This window comes from Tiliqua scincoides, chromosome 9 (assembly GCF_035046505.1).
Source record: "Tiliqua scincoides isolate rTilSci1 chromosome 9, rTilSci1.hap2, whole genome shotgun sequence".
Taxonomy (NCBI): Eukaryota; Metazoa; Chordata; class Lepidosauria; order Squamata; family Scincidae; genus Tiliqua; species Tiliqua scincoides.
This window is the reverse complement of record NC_089829.1, coordinates 17,136,276-17,153,644: the sequence shown is the minus strand read 5'-3', so window position 1 is coordinate 17,153,644 and position 17,369 is coordinate 17,136,276. Positions and strand designations below refer to the sequence as shown.

The following is a 17,369-nucleotide window of genomic DNA, read 5'->3' as shown; positions in this document are numbered from 1 at the left end:
AATTGTCAGGAGAAGATTGATGGGGGTCTCTTGGAAAGGGGGGGAGGGAGCACATTCGCCTTTCATGCTACATACCCACTCTTTGGCGAATCCCCAAAAGATTATCTTTTTCTTGGCTGTGGCACCATCATGCCCTAGTTCCTTCTCACCCCCTCTGGTTGCATTAAAAGAGAAATAAATTAAAGGAGCACTCGGACTTGTCAGGAAGAGAGCTCATTGCCTGCCGTTGCAGAACAGGGTTGCATTCAAGTCACAGCACAGTCAGCCTTCCTATGCGATGAATGGCCTTGTTCCCTCCATCTGCGATGTGCCTGGATTCCTTAACTGCTGCCAGCCTAGCACCGCTCTGATGGGTGCCCACCACCAGGGGGCCTCAGAGTCTGCAGCAGCCCCTGCTTCTTGAACGTGTTGGAAAGTGAGCGGTTCTTCCCCGGTCATTAGAAATCCGTCTTGTGATAGATCCCACCTTCTGCAACATTTTCTTTTGCCCCTCCTCTGCTCCACTGGCCCTCTTATCAGTCACTTCTGTTTGCAGTTGGGGAGTTGGGTTGAGCAGTGTGTATGAATCTGGCCAGAAGACCACTGTCTTGTCCAGGGGTGTCAAACTTGTTCGTATAGGCCAAATACAGTTCAGGCCAAATACAGTTCATGATGCCTGTTGAGGACCAGAAGTGATGTCATTAAGCAGGAAATGATGTCATTAAGCAGATAATTAATGCTCACTTAGCTCATTAGCTACAAATGACAGAAGAGAAAATATGCAAATCTTGTTATTTTCAAGATATGGGAGAGGCCCACCCTTTCAGCAGTGACACCTTAGCACAACTCAGCAGCTGAAGGCGGTGGTGGGAGAGCTTGAGGGCCAGATAAAGAGCTTTTGCAGGCCGCATCCAGCCTCGGGGCCCCATGGTCTTGTCAGTGCCTAGCTTGCATCTTTTTGCATGTGTATCCCTGAATATTTTGCTCCTGTCTGTAGTGAATTTGGACCTTTCTTTGCTAGCCCTGGGATGGCTGCCTGTGTTGCACTGCCTATCAGTGCCCCCAGGTGTAAGAAGGCCTCCAGCCCTTGCTGTGCTGCTTGTGGATGGTAGAAAGCGAGAGGAAGCAGCAGCTCCTCTTTAGCGGAGGGAAGATGTGCACTGCTGTCTGGGTCGCATCTGCCTGAGCATTGGCAATAAGCCAGAGACATGCTTCATTTCCGTTAACTCCCCCAACTCTTGTCTGACTCCTTGTTTCTATGCCTCTGCAGAAGAAACCAGAGGGGCAAGGCAAAGGTCAGGGTGACCTGTGGGGAAACTGAAAACCTATCATGAGTTTGCAGAATCAGGTGAACTGATCTGGGAGGGATGGCGGCTCATGTGCCTGCATGCTGCATTTCCATTAGCAGTGAGATGAGAGGGAGAGGAGTGGGGTTGTGTGAATGCCACAGAAGATGAAAAATGTTAGGAAAACTTGGCCCAAAAGCCATAATCGAGAGAGTCCCTATGATGTAGTGGAAACTGGCACTCAAATTGCTGTTCATCCTGTTAGTAACCTTGAACAAATGACCATTCTCTCAGTCTAGCCTACCTTGCAGGGTGGATGTGAGGATCAAATAGGATAACACCATGTACTCCTGCCAATGAAGCTGATAGACAAGAGATTCATGATGGAAGGAAGGAAGGAAGATTCATGAAGGAAGTGCTTCTTCACCCAGTGCATAATTAGTCTGTGCAATTTATTGCCACAAATTTAGGTGATGGCCACTAGCTTGGACTGTTTTTCAGGAGCATTGGACAAATTCATGGAAGACTGGGTGTCTGTCAGTGGCTGCTATGTTGGCTGTATGCTACCTCCAGGTTCAGCGGCAGGGCCGCTGAATTCTCTGAATGCCACTTTGAAGGGGACAATGGTGGGAGAGAAGGCAACTTTTTTTTATCCTGCTTATGGGCTTTTCAGAGGCAGCTGGTAAGCTGCTGTGGGGAGAAGCAGGATGTTGGGCTTGTTGGGCTTTGACTTCATCCAAGCGGGCTTTTCCTTTGTTCAAGCTCTTGAGAGGAAGTTGGGGATGTAAGTATGATATAGGCCACTGTTGGTAATTGTGAAGGAATTCAGCTTTCACCTATGTAGGAAGAATAGCAGAGTTGCTAAGGTGGCAGACAGGAAATCCTGCAAAATAAGGCATCAACTGGAGAACCTGTTAGATCCAAAACCTTGCGGGGACGGACGGACTGCAAATAGAAGTCAGGGGTGTAGTGGGTGTGAAGCTTGTCCTGGCAGGGAGTCCAGTGGAGAGCAGATTGGCGACAGTCCTGGACAGGTGAGGCTAAAACAGGCGGTGGTGAAAGGGCAACTCTGTGAGGTGACCAGGGCTGTTTATTGATGTCATGCACCTAGATTCTGCATCTCTCTGGCTGGCAGAGCAGTCTTATTCTCCATTGTGTTTTATATTGGGGTAGTGAGAAGGAAGCCTCTTTCAGTGGAATCCCTGCTTCTGGACAACATGGACTGCCAGCTGAAGAGAATTAACACAGCCCATGACTAGGAGAAACATTTTTAAGGAGGTGGCTGGGCAGTTCAAGTGTACTTAATGATGTTGTGTGGCTTCTTGGCCATCTTGCACATGATGCTTGAAATCCTGCCGGTCTCTGGCCCTGTCTCCCCCAACCAGTATTTACAGGTGGTCTTCTGAGTAAGAAGTGCCAGCTCCAAATCACTCTGGCTCCTCTTCTCCCAAGAGCTGTAATAAGGCCAATGGGAGATGTTAGCTCCCAATGACAGCATGGTGTGCCTTGTCAATTGTCAGAAACCTGTTGGTGTGCCTTGACCATTTTAGTGCCTTGTCAGTGTGCCATGAGATGAACAAGGTTGAAAATCACTGGTCTACTGTGTTGTTATTGGCAACCTTCAGTCTTGGAAGACTATGGTATCGCGCTCTGAATGGTGGTTTTGGAACAGCATCTAGTGTGGCTGAAAAGGCCAATTCGGGAGTGACAATCCCTGGCACACTGGGAGCAAGTGTAGTCTGTCTCCCTGGCTATGGGCCTTCCTTCTTTGCCTCTTTGCCTCAGTCTGTTTGTCAAGTGTCTCTTCAAACTGGGAGAGGCCATACTGCGCAGCCTGCCTCCATGCGGCATGCTCAGAGGTCAAGGTTTCCCATCTGTTAAGGTCCAGTCCTAAGGCCTTAAGATCCCTCTTGCAGATATCCTTGTATTGCAGCTGTGGTCTACCTGTAGGGTGCTTTCCCTGCACGAGTTCTCCATAGAGGAGATCCTTTGGGATCTGGCCATCGCCCATTCTCACGACATGACCAAGCCAACGCAGGCGTCTCTGTTTCAGCAGTGCATACATGCTAGGGCAGGGGTTGACAACCTGCGGCTCTTTCAGCTGTCTGCTGTGGCTCCTCCAGGTGAAAGTGGCAAAGAGTGTGACAGGAGGCACCTGTGTTGGGAGCACAGGCTGCTTCCCTCTGCCCCCTGAGCTCACTGCCCTCCTCTCCCTTCACTCCCACCTGCCCCGCATTGGTTTCCCTTTTCAATTTTGCCGGCTCTGCAGGCTTAAGGTCCCTGTTTTTCCCTTCCCCAACTCTCCAGCAGGCTCAGCCAATCAGCATCCAGCAGGCTCCTGACTTTTTCTGTTGTAATGGCTCAGGGCCCTTCACTGGCTGACCACCAGCCAATCCTGAGCCGCCCTCCTCCTCAGCCATTGCGAACCCTTGCAGCCTGCCTTTCCCTGAGCAGGTCCCTACTCAGTGCAAGGAGAGGCTTTTCTTCCACAGCTGAGGAGACATCCTGTGTGTCTACTCAGTAGTAAGCCCCATTACAGTGGATGAAGCTTGCTCCCAGGAAAGGGTGCCTGGGATGGCAGCCTTGGCACCTGCTCCTACGCGTGTCTACTCAGTTGTAAGCCCCATTACAGAGGATGAAGCTTACTCCCAGGAAAGGGTGTCTGGGATGGCAGCCTTGGAGCCTGCTCCTACGCGTGTCTACTCAGTTGTAAGCCCCATTACAGAGGATGAAGCTTACTCCCAGGAAAGGGTGCCTGGGATGGCAGCCTTGAAGCCTGCTCAAGGCCAAGCGCAAGGACGGGTGAGTGGGAGCCCTCGCAGGTCTGTTCCAGAATAAGCCCCAATGTAGTCCCTGGGCTACTCCCAGGAAGGTGTGGAGGGCTGTATCCTCAGCCTCCTCCTGTGCAGGTCTACTCACAAGTAAGCCCCACTGTAGTCAGTGGGGTGTGGAGGGCTGCAGCCTCAGCCCCCTCCTATGCAGGTCTACTCACAAGTAGTCAATGAGGCTTCCTCCTAGGAAAGTATGGAGAGGACTTTAGCCTGAGAGCTCCAACCAACTTGTCTGCTCAGAAGTCCCATTGTAGCCAATGGGGCTTACTCCCAGGATAGTGTGGAGAGGGTTGGCAGGCAGGGCAGAAGCTGGCCTGTGGTTGCCCCCCACCTTCCCCCCCAGCTCTGGCTTTTTCTCTGGAGTCTGTGTCCTTTTTTCCTTCCAGCAGGGTGCCTCTGGAAGGTGGGGGGAGTTCTTTAGTATCCATGTAAGATAAGCAGATGTCATAACTGACATATGTATTGGAATCCTGGAAGATCTGGTGAGGAGGTAGATGTGATGTCAGCAGTGGCCCCTTTAAGGGTAAGGCCTGGGCATCCAGCAGAGTGTGCTGCACAGCTGCAGCCACTTGAAGGCAATAGGGCCCTCAGGGATATAAGGAGCACCTGAGGAAGGGGGTGTGGGTTGGAGGTAGGAGAGGAGGCTGGGCTGGGCTGGGCTTATTGACTTTGATACTCTGACTGATTTGACTGACTTACTTTGGAATCTGATCTTGGACTGTGACTTGGCTTATTGACTTTGGACTCTGCCCTGGATACTCTGACTGACTTTGTGCCTAATGGACTGCTGGAGACACTGGAGTTTGGTGTGTGGCTGCTGTGCCCAAGACCTGTTGAGGACCCAGGGTCTGCTGTAGTGGTGGGAGGCTGCTGGCAGGAGAGAGGACCTCTGCAGGTTGAACAGGCTACCCTGGAGGTGGAGCTACCCTGGAGGTGGGGTCCAGCAGGACTGCAGGGCAGAACCAGGGTCATTTGTTGGGGGAAAGAAGGGGAGCTAATTTGCTTAAATTGGGCCTAATTCTCCAGGCAGAGAATGGCCTTGGAATCAGGCAAAACACCATAGAGGACCAGGCGTCTGAAAACACAGGACAAGAATGTATGACAAAACTAACTAAAAGCTACAAGAGGGGGCTATTATTAAAATGGGACCTATAAGAGCATAAAGGTGGAAAAAAAAACCTATATATGCAGTATTATCTTCATTTTAGATGTCAAAAGGGTTTTGTGGCTCCTGAGGTTTTTTTCTTCCGGAAAATGGGTCCAAATGGTTCTTTGAGTGTTTAAGGTTGCCATCCCCTGTGCTAAGGATTTCCAGCTCGTTCCAGGACTGTGTTGTTTGGAACTTTGTCCTGCCTGGTGATTCTGAAGTTGCATCGGAGGCAGCACATGTGGAAAGCGTTCAGCTTCTTCTCCTGTCGTGTGCGAAGAGTCCATGACTCACTGCAGTACAGAAGTGTACTCAAGACGCAAGCTCTGTAGACCTGGATCTTGGTGTGTTCTGTCAGCTTCTTGTTGGACCTTACTCTCTTTGTGAGTCTGGAAAACGTGGTAGCTGCTTTACCGATGCATTTGTTTAGCTCTGTAGTGGTGATACTGCAGAGTCTTGAGGTGACCACAGAGGGAAGGAACTGGTAGGCTGCCCCTGTACTTAATTACTCAGATACATTTGTTCTCTTTACAATTCTGCTAGAAGTTGAATAGTACTGTGTTGCAGCCAGCAACTAGTAACACCTCTGCAAAAGCCAAGTGCTAGAGGAAGCTTCAGCATTGCAGGAGTGGGTGGAAGCAGATCTGTGAAGATTACAACTGCAGTGGGATTGCTGCTCAGAATTTCTTGAATGGAGACCAGCTCCGATATGAAAGCAGCACACATAGGATTTAGAGAAGTCTAACAGCTCAGCCTCGGAAGTCCCAGTGGGCGCCCCCCCCCCCCCGTGCTCCATAAGCTTAGGTTTGCTGTGCTCAGTCGACATGGCATGTTCGTTCTGTTTGTCCCCCACTACTGGCGCCTTCTGGAGAATGCTGGGAGCTGAGTGGCGGCAGGATGGACTCTGAGGATGCTGAGGCATGATAATCAAGAGTCCTTGAGAGAAGGGAGGCTTCTGGGCATGGAAGGCAGGCTGGGAGGCTGAACCAGAGCAGCCTGCACGGGAGTCAGTGAAGCAAGCATCAGCTCTGCTCAGCCAGAACATGCGGCACATTAACTTGACCTAGATCTGGATAACAGGGAGGCTCTGATGTGTATTTTTGCACAAGCACGTCACTGGGCCAAGGAAGCCATAAGAAGTTCATTACTGGGAAGCTGCCGACCGCCCTTCCAAATGAAAATTCTTCCAAGTGCAGCCTTCAAGCTTCCAAGTGCATCTTGACTTTCAGTCGAAAGGATGCCGTTTTTCAGCCCCAGAGTATCTGAAAGCACGTTCAGCCCCCTTTTGCTCATGGAGTGCTCAAGGTAACAAAAGGGTCGTTGTGTGTGCAACGCAGTTCTCAAGTGTGGTCTGTCCTCCCTCCTGCCCTTCTCTCTCGTTTTCCTAAAGCGCATCTGCCCCATTCCAGAGTCTGACAAGACAGGAACATGAATTTTGGAGGTCTGCAGGAAGCCTGCAGCAGCCACCTGAGCACTATGTGCAAGTGCAAGCACTGTTGTGCCTGCAGCTCCAGAACCAAAATCTCTCCCTCCCTCTTGTCTATTCCCAGTTCTCTTTCTCTGAGCCGAAATTGTGAACATTGCCCTTGCCTCTCCGTGCGCACTGTAGCATCAGAGAATTTCTGCCAGCTGATCTGTGATCTCTGCTGCAGGGGCTCTCTGCTCTGAGCCTGCCCTGCTGCTCTGCTTCAGCCCCTCCCTACCAGGGAGCCCTTCTCTGGTGGAGGGGGGAGGGGAAGAGCCTCATTGGCCTCAGCCCTTTCATGGCCAATAACAGGAGCTTAAATGGCAGTTGCCCTCGAGTGATGGGACCCAGCTGATGCGCCTTACTGGCACCTGGCCTGTTGCCATGGCAACGTTAGGCATTTGTGCTTCAGCGGGGTATTGCTTTTCTTACACTCTTCCAGTTTCATTCTTTTGCTTGCACAAAAGAAAGCGAGAGAGAAGCTGCCCGAGACTTGTGCAGTGGAGAGATGCACTGTGCATGCAAAACACCATCCGCTCCAGTCCTAACCGGGGTCCCTCTGGCAGGTTGTTCCGTTTCTTGCTCATCTTTACAGAGTGCCTACGCTGTAGGCTTGGTTCAAAGGCAGCACCTCATTCAGCAGCCTGCACTAGGTGGAATTCCCCTTGCACTAGTGCACATCAGAAATTGACTCACCTGAAGCAGGATGGAGGTGCCAGCCTGTGACCTCTTGGAGTGCGTGGGGACAGCTTGCAAAGATAGCTGCTTCTTTGTGGCCCTAATGCAGCCTGACTCCAGTCTTGGCCAAAGTAAACTGCTCCATCCTTGTGGAAAGGCTGTCGAATGTTTTTGGGCCCAGTAGCACATCCAGGTGCCTCCTTGATTCTAGGCATAGTGAAGGTGGACAGTGAGCAGCCCAAGCAAGCAAGACAGGCGACATGACACAGAGCCAAAGTGGACTTACTTGTCTGACCTAGAGAAAAAGTTCCTTTGGGACTCCTCATATGACAACTGGGATAAAAATCACTCCCACTTAGGGACCCTTGCTGGATTGAAAATCCTTCCCTACCAAGTGTCCTATTTCCATGGAGGAAAAGCCCATTCTTTAGATGCATTTATAAGCAGAATGTACTGGACAGCACAACTTTTGTGGTGGGCTGCTGTGCAAGTGAGAGAATTCCTCCAGTTTGAGAAATAGGCAGTTGCGATTGTCGCCAGTTTGAAACACAGGTAATCCAGAGCGGGTAGTGAGCTCAGTGCCAGGTCAGAATTGTATTGTCAGTTTGTACATCTCACTTATTTTCTTTGCTTTTGTGATCTGGGTATGTGAGTGGTTCATTGGTGGGGCACATAGTTTTGCCATGCAGAAGATACCAAGTCCAGTCTTTGGTGACATCTCCAAGAATATCTGCTTGAGACCTTGGAAAGCTGTTGCCAGTCAGAAAATGTGAGTTTAGAAGAGCCAGCAGCCTGGCTCTGTGTACAAGGCATCTTCAGGTTTCAACACTGGCTTCACCTGCAGAAGCTGAATTCTATTAACTGGACACAGTAGATTAATCCACAACTATCTTCTAAGAATAGTGGTAATGGAAACAGAAGGGGGCTTTGTATCAAGTGTAGATTTGGTCTCATGGTCCGTGAGCCCTGTGGATAGGGACACTACCACAATCTAGCTAGCCTGACCTTCTTGGCTTCCCTAAATATGGCCTTGTCTGGCTTGCTTGTGCTTGATCTTAGTGCCTTAAGAGAACCTTGTTTACCTGTGCAAATCTACAAGCAGGTGTGCATGTCTCCTGTGTGTATTAGGTCAAACTTTTTCTGTTTTTCATGGTGTGCAGAGTGTTGGTCCCTGCAGGCTTAAGCTCTCCATAGCTTTTTCCTGTGGGGGTTGTGCTGCATGGCAGCTGTGCTGAAGTCTGGCTGGTGCTTCACTTCAAAAGTGCTCTGTGTAGTCTTTCATGCCCTTTGTGTCTGCAAAGGGTCCAGCCAGGGGTAACTCCACAGAAAGATGCTGGACTTCTGGCTGCACTATGAGGGAGCCACTGCTGCTTTTGCATCTGCAAGCCTTGGAGGTGACTGACGGGCAGCAACAGTGGGGGTACTTTCATGTCTGATAACTGATTTGAAATGTCTTGGACCAAGAGGCCTACTGCATTTGAAAGCAGAGCAGGAAAGGGCAAAGGAAAATTGATTCTGTTTCATTTTAAAGACAGATGTAACAAACAAACAAACACATTTCAGACAGGAAAACCATAGATTCTCTCCTTTAAGTCAATCTCAGGTAAGTTGAGGGCAGGTTTTGAACCAAAATCATGGACTGTTGCATGATCATCAGATAAGCTGGGAGTAAAACTTGGGGAATGGTGCTTGTGAAGAGGAACTGCAGTCTGCCTTGGAGCCGGATTGAAAGGGGGGGGAAGATTATAAACCACACCACTGTTTTTGAAGATGTTAACAAGGTGCTTTTATAGTACTATGTGCTATCTCCCCGTAAGCAACAGAACTGAACATTGCATTGAATTAAAAAGAAAAAATCCAGGTTTGAATCTACAGAAAAGCCATTCAAAACAAATACAGCACCAATATAAAGCAACATAGACGGCTTACCTCACTACAACATACTGCTTCGCTTGCTGCCAGACAGCTTTTTATACTGTTCACTGTCGTTTTAAGAGGCACTCCTGGGTTTGGTGTTAAGGAGCATGCTTGGAAGACTCTAAAACTGTAAATAAAATTGCCTGTTTGTAATCTGTCTGCAGTCACTCAAATGTTCCTTAGATGCGTCACAGAACCCTCCACAGGCACTTTTAAAGTTCTTTCAAGCTTCTCTTGGCTGCTGAGACATGCTTGAACAGCTCTGACCCCTGAGTGACCTGCAGATAAGACAAGGTGTCTGTCTATGCTTGATTTATTGGTGGAAATTTCTCACCTTATAAGGGAGTGTCTACGCTATGTGGGGGAATTATGACTGGGGATAGATGTAAAAATCTGTGTAATGTGCCAGATTTGTGCTTTTGCCTCTTTTCCGGCTTCTGTGGAATGGCTCTGTCAGTCTGAGTGGGAGAAGAGAGTAGGTCCGTGTGTAGTTTGTCTGTGCAACTTCTTGCCACAGGGTGTGGCTATGGCATCTGCCCTAGATTCCTTTAAAAGCGGATTGGACAAATTTCTGTAGGAAAAGTCCATCACAGGTTACAAGCCATGATTGGCATGTGCAACCTCCTGATATTAGAAGTGGGCAAGGAGGGCACCAGAATGCAGGTCTCTTGTCTTTTGTGCTCCCTCTGGCATCTGGTGGGCCACTGTGAGCTGCAGGAAGCCGGACTAGATGGGCCTATGGCCTGATCCAGCGGGGCTGTTCTTATGCTTGGCTGGGCCTGATCAAGAGATGGGCAGCCTTCCACCAGCTCTGTTTGGGGTAGGTCAGTTCTTTCTGAGGCTTTCCAGAGAATTCTCAGAAGCAGCTCAGAAAGAATGAGCTGTTCAGAATGCTTCCCTCCTGCACCCACTCTCCCCCCCCCCATTTTCTTTCTGGCAGGAAGTTCCTTAGGCAAAGTGACTGTTAGTTCAAACAAACAACAATCCTTGGAGATGCTTGTGCTGGGAGCTCTGCTTGTAAGGTGTTGGCCCCACTGAAGGCTCCAGGTTGCAGTGGCCCTCGTCCTTCCCCCTAATTTCCCAGTCCTAGGTGTGAGGAGAGGGAGAGCTCCAAGTGCCTCCTGAGCCAATTTAGTCTTAGCAGAAATCAGAAGAATTTTTGGCTGGGCTTGGTGAACTCTTGTTCCGAAGTGAACTGAGTTGGTTTCTGAACCTGCCCACCCTAAATTCTGAAACTCAGCAAAATCACCCGTTGTGTGCCTCTGTGACTTACTATCCCAGGAACTGCAGTGAAGTCGGCCAGATTATTGTGCTTCTGAAAGGACTCCCCCAGTCAGTAAACCCATCCTATCCCTTTTTCACTGCAGTTTGCATTGGCAAATCAACTAGGTCAAGCAACTGCCACATCACTTCACAGACTAGCCGGAAACACATCTGGCCAGTTCTATAGCAGCAGATGTATCTCTTGCTCACACCTACTTCCAATTCTCCACTCCAGAAAGGGAATTTAAATCCATTATGGAGCTATTGTGGAGGAAAAGGAGGGACACAGGTGGTGGGAAGGGGTGTGGAGGTGCCTGGGGGCCCTGGCAGCTGGTGGCAGTGAGTGAAAGCAAGAGTACCTATGAGGAAGGATGAATGAAGAGTGAAGGCAAAAGCATCTGGGAGCTGGAATAGGAGACTGGAACTGATGTGCTTGTACCCAGCTGGTAGAAACTAGAAGAGAGAGGCATAACCTCAAGTGTACTGAAGTCGGAAATCTATTCTGAAAACTGCCGTGTCTGATGTATCTTGGCATGTCACATTTTTAAGGCTCTGAAAAATATTTAAGAATGCTTACTATTTCTACTTAAGTGTCATTATCTCATCCGCAGTAAAGCAATTAAAAACATACTAAAATGACAATTAAGATAGCATTGTATGAGTGATAAAATGAAAAAGAAACCTGGAAGTACCTTGGTTAAAGTCCTGCGTAACTGTGAAAACTACATATTTATTTATTTAATTTATATTCCGCCTTTCTCCCCAAAGGGCACCCAAGGCAGCTAACAATCAGGTTAAAGTACAAAACGACAGATAAACATTAAAAATACAAAACACTTAAAAACAAGATAAAATACATAGATAAAATACATAACAGCAGATTGAAAACACGCAGTAAAAGAGAAATTTATAAAACAGCCCTTATAGTGCCTCGAAGGCTTTCCTGAATAAAAAAGTCTTCAGGCCCCGCCAGAACATTAATAATGAGGAAGCTCCTCTCAATTCAAAGGGGAGGGAATTCCATAGTGTAGATGCCACCACCGAAAAGGCCCTGCTTCTCGCCGCCATTCCCTTCACCACTCTCAATGATGGCACAACCAACAGGGCCCCTTCTGATGACCTAAGAGAATGGACTGGATTATACGGAAGAAGGTGGTCTCTCAAATATGCTGGTCCCAAGCCGTTTAGGGCTTTAAAGGTCATAACCAGCACCTTGAATTCAGCCCGGAAACAAACGGGCAGCCAGTGCAGCCGCCGGAGTAGCGGCATGGCACAGTCAAACCGCCGACCCCAAGCAACTACGTGAGCCGCAGCATTCTACACTAGCTGTAGCTTCCGGATCGTCTTCGGGGGCAGCCCTATGTAGAGCGTGTTACAATAATCTAATTTTGATGTCTCTATGGCATGGACCACCATGGCCAGATCTGCCTGAGACAGGTATGGCCGCAGCTGGCGCACCGGCTGAAGCTGGGCAAAGGCACCCCTGGCCACAGCTGACACCTGGACATCCAGGAGGAGCTGCGAGTCCAGGAGAACCCCCAAGCTGCGAACCTGCTCTTTCAGGGGGAGTGCAACCCCATTCAGAGCAGGGTGATAGTCCAGCACCCGCATCGTGGATTTTTGCACCAGGAGGACCTCTGTCTTGTCCGGATTTAATCTCAGCTTGTTCGCCCTCATCCAGATCCCAACTGCCTCCAGGCTATGCTTCAGGACAGAGACAGCCACCCTGGAGTCAGGTGGAAAGGAGAGAGAGAGCTGAGTGTCATCAGCATACTGATGGCACCCAACTCCAAATTCCCAGATGTCCCCCATGTTGTTTAACATCTACATGAAACAGCTGGGAGAGGTCAGTATAGAACCCTGTGGCACCCCACACCTCAAGGGCCAGGGTGCCGAACAGGAGTCCCCCAATAGCACCATCTGGGACCTGTCGGCCAAGAAGGACTGGAACCACTGCAAAACAGTGCCCCCAATCCCCACCTCAGCCAACTGTCCCAGAAGGACACCATGGTCAATGGTGTCGAAAGCCACTGAGAGGTCCAAAAGGACTAACAGGGATGCACTCCCTCCGTCCAGCCCTCGGCCACCAGTCATCCACCAAGGCCATCTCCATCCCGAAGCCAGATTGAAAGCCAGATAATCCGCTTCATCCAGGATCCTCTGGAGCTCCATATTGGGCTCCAAAACTGGATATGACTGAAAGAAAGGCAAGTACCTGTGTATGGAAGAGGTGAATCCAAGCGATAGCAAACATCTCTGGGTTGCAACTGCCTAAGCTGAGAAGACAATCATGACAGCACCGTTAGCTATTCAGCCCTCTCTCCATATGTTTTGCAGGTAGCAGTAAAAGTGCAGCTGCACTTTCACCTTGGAGAATGTGACATTTGCATAATGTCCAGGTTTCATTTTAAACAAGTTATTTTTTTAAGTGGCATCCCTGATCTTTTAAAAAATTAAACCAATTCTGTTTAAATGAAAACTATTGCTTCTTTTTTAAAAACTACATCTGTGCCAGTTTTAATCAGGCTGACTCACAAAAGGACAGCGTATGTACTGTATCGCCTTAATGCCCATCTACTCTAAGGGCCTGTTGTCGTAATAACCTTGATCACAAGTTGGATTGTGATGCATTGTGATCACAGGTTGCATTGGATTAGTGCAAAAGATCCTTGCAAAGATGCCCTGGTGCTTTTCTTCCCTTGCAGCCTTCCTGTTTTCCACATGTTGGTCTCTGCCTTGTTCTAGGTTATCCTCAAGGATCTTGAAGTCCTGGCTGAGATTGCATCCTCTCCTGCAGGACAGACAGAAGACCAAGGGCCATACGAGAACTCTGATGCACAAGCTGGGCAGCTCGATTTGCACATCCCCACTCCAAGCAAAACATGTCAGGCTGGCTGTTCTGGTAAGTGTCCCTGATTCTGGTGCACTGATGGCAAAGGTCATCGAGTCTCTGTACCCTTCTTCTTGATGCAAAGTGGCATGTGACAACTCTGATCAGGCAGAGGCAAGCGATTTTCTGGCCTAGTGAATTGCTCTCTCAGCTCCAGTGTTTTTGGAGGAGTTCATAACTGAGGAGTGCATCCGCACTCTACCTCTTGCTGCCATAGGACTCTGAAGCTTTCTGTGTCATGCCTGCTCATAATGGGGACTGTGCAGTATAAAGGAGAGTGTTTGGGGTGGGACAATTAAGCTTCTGCTCTGACATATGTCCCAAATGTATTGCAGAAGAGCCACAATGCAGGTTTTCAGCATGAATCTGCTGTTGACACTTACGGAACCAAAAACTTTCACCTTACCTTGCTTGGATTCCTCTTGATCTTCAGAGCAAGGTTCTGGCCCTCATGACTGCATGGTAAAGTTGAACACATCTTAGCAGGCACTTTCCTACTCTTCTTCATGCACTCCAGTCCGTGGTTTCTTCTGTTCCTGCCAGTGTCTTATATCCTACCCCCTCCTTCTCTGGAGTTCTGTGACTGCATTATTTTGTAATTGGAACAGAACATGCAGCGTAGCCTGTCTTGAGTCAGCTGTTGCCAGTTTATCACACTCAACAGAATTCTTGTTAATTTCAAAATGTAAAGGGAGACGAATACCTGAACTGTTCACAAGTAATCTATAGTTTAGAATAGATCAGTAACCATGCTTTTAAAGTGATGCATTACATTGCACAGTTCGCATAATTTCACTCTCTTCTTAACTTTGTAATGTTGGATTTTGTTGCTTACTGGAAGCTGGTATGTTTGGATGTTAGACAGTCTCTGCCTTCCCTGGGGCCCCTGAAAACCAGTGGGTGCCAGTTTAGTGCCTGCCTGCTGTGTCAAGGTGGAAGCTGCTGTGGTTGGCTGGGTTTGGATCATAGGCTGTGCTTGGCCTAGCAGCAGCCATCAACAGGAGACTTTTCCTCCCTCCTAAAAAAACTGGTTTAAAGTGAAATTAAGAGAGGAGGTGAGGTTTTAATTTGGGGGAAAGGGTGGCAATGGTGGCATCTTAGAATACAAATGCCATTTTGACTCCAGGGCATGAAGCATCATGATGACCAGCATCCTCCTTAATGTTTATTTTATTTATAAGATTTATAGACTGTTTTTTCAAAAGGTCAAAGCCATTTACAATGGGATGTAATAAAAATTAAAAATAAAACATATCCAATACAAGAAAATGAAAACTGTTAACAATGTGATACAAGGAGCAGATAAAAAATATCAAAAATAAAACTATAAAAGCAGCACAAATATGCACACTAATTAAAAGGGGACCCCTCCTTGAAAACCAAGTGAAACAAGTGTGTTTCAAAACCCTGCTGGAAGCTATATAGAGAAGGGATCATCCTTAGATCTTCTGGGAGTTGATTCCACAGATGTGATGCCACAGCAGAGAAGGCCCTGCACTTTGTTGCCATCTCCTTGTCTTCGCATGTCACCAGTTTCTAAGCAGGGCCCTATCCATTGATCATAGAGGACAAGCAGACTTATGCAGAAGAAGGCAGTCCTTAAGATATTATGGTCCCATGCTGTATAGGATTTTAAAGGTAATCGTCAACACCTTGAATTGGGCTCAGAATTGAATGGGCAGCTAGCATAGCCACCAGAGCAACAGCATGGCAGGCTCAAATTGCTGAGTGACCACCTAGCTGCTGCATTAAATGCAGCTTTCAGACTCTCATCAAGGGTAGTCCCATGTAGAGTTTGTTGCAGTAGTCTAAATGAGATGTTGCTAGCCATCTTGGGTCCCTTTGGAGAGAAAAGCAGGGTAGAAATACAGTAAATAAATAAAAATAGACCATGGACAACCATAGCCAGATTCAACTGACTGAGAAGCCCCATTGCAGCTGGAATACTAACCAAAGCTGGGCAAAAGTCCTTCTGGCCACAGCCACCACCTGACAATGCAGGGTCCAGCTGCAGATCCAGGAGGACTCCCAGGTATGCAACTGCTTTTTCTGAGGGAAAGCTGCCCGTCTAGAGCAAGTTGCAGATCTAGTACTTGCACCACATTCTTCTGGATTAGGAGGACCTTTGTCTTCTCTGGATTTAATTTCAGTTTATTACCCCTCTTCCAGACCCCAGCTGCTTTCAGTCAGCACCCCCTTTAGAAACTGGTGGGAAAGAGGGAGAGAGAGAGTTGGGTATCATCCACATATTGGTGATATTCAGTTTCAAATCCCTGGATGACCTCTCCCAATGGACAAAATAGATTCCCATGACACCCCACAAATCAGTGACCATGGTGTGGAACAGTTGTCCCTCAGCCCCATCATCTGGTTCTGATCTACCAGAAAGGAGCAGAACCACTGCAGAACAGTGCTTCCAAGCTCAAGGCGGCTAGCAGGTCCAGAAGGGCACCATGGTTGATGGTGTTGACCCAGGAGGACCAACAGTGATGCACTCTCCCTGTCTAGTCCTTGGAGCAGGTCATCAATCAGGGTGACCTAAACTGATTGTGCCCTGTAGCCCAGCCTGAAACTCGATTGGAAGGGGTCCAGATAATCAGTTTCTTCCCAAATTCCCTGGAGCTATCACCACCCACTCAATCATTTTGCCCCAAAAGGGGAGGTTGGACACTGGTTCGAAATTATCCACAACCCAGGGGTCTAGGGAGGGTTTCTTCAGGAGAGAGTGAATTACTGCCATCTTTAAGGCTTTGGGCAATACCCACTCTTATAGAAATGAATGTACTATCCTCCCAGTACTTTCAGTCAATCCCCTGGGAGGGACTAATGGTAATAGCCATGAGAATACTGAGTTATTGTTGTATGTGGGACTTGAGAGGATAAGATAGGGAAAAACTGGGACCCTGCTCATGGGGTTGACAGCTGAAATGTAAGAATGTTGACAACATATGGGATGAGGCAAGGACTGAATGGAATGCTTTTCTCCTGGAGGCCTGTCGAACTCTCATGCTAGTACCCTTCTGGCAAGAAGCAAAAATGTTGCCCTTTTGTTCTTCTTTTGGGGATGGTGGGCTTTGGATTTGGTGAGTCTTGCGGGTGGTGCTTTTTGGCTTGGTGGCTTTGTGTTTCACTTTGTGTGTATTGTGATGTTGTGAGCTGCCTTGGCTTGCTTTCCTGGGGGGGGGGGCACATAATGACCCAATGATGAGTGATGCAAAAAGTAAAATGTAAGGAACAAGGGTTGAATTGGAGCAAGGGAGCAACTGTGATGGTCACCACTTGGGTTTGTCACATGGGTTTAAATCCCCTGTCTATTACCCAGCCATGTTGGAGAAGTTTGACCCTTTGTTTGCTTTTACTGAACTTGGCAGGGAAGAGTTTTGTGTGCACAGAGGGTCTGTTTAGTGGACTAGTATTTTGATGCTTAGAAATTGCAACTTCCTGTAGCTCACCATTCTGTACAATTCGCTCTTTGCCATGATGAATGCTTGAAATCTTCCCTGAGGAGGTAGAGGAGGAGGAGAGATGTAGATTTGCACCGCCACCGTGCCTGACATTTTGGAAAAACCCTACAGCAGATTCTCACTTAGCCATCACACTTAGTCATTTGCAGCTCACTTAGCCTTTTATTCTTGGAAGAGAGATTCCTCTGCGTACCAGCAACTGTTTAACTGTGCTGGATTCATCAGAAGTGATCTGTCAATTTAGTCCATTTTGCATTGGTAAAATAAAATATTTTCCAGCTAATACACCCATTTTCAATCACTGTGCCATGGCACATTGGTGTGCCAGGAATGGTCTGCAGGTGTGCCTTGGGAATTTGGGGGAGTGTCATTTATTAATAGGGCCATTGGGGAATGTGAACCCCTACCGATAGCATGGTTGTGCCTTGTCAATTATCTAAAAACTGATG

At 48.2% G+C, this 17,369-nt stretch overlaps 1 protein-coding gene across 2 annotated transcripts in view; it reads left to right on the top strand.

The window, feature by feature from the left end:
• The window catches only part of VAC14 (VAC14 component of PIKFYVE complex), a 110,357-nt gene that overhangs the window by 25,230 nt on the left and 67,758 nt on the right, over positions 1 to 17,369 (top strand). For both annotated transcript variants that reach the window (XM_066637646.1, XM_066637647.1), the window contains one exon: positions 13,312 to 13,468. In XM_066637646.1, the coding sequence (XP_066493743.1) occupies positions 13,312 to 13,468 (157 nt within the window). The remainder of the gene's footprint in view (positions 1 to 13,311; positions 13,469 to 17,369) is intronic.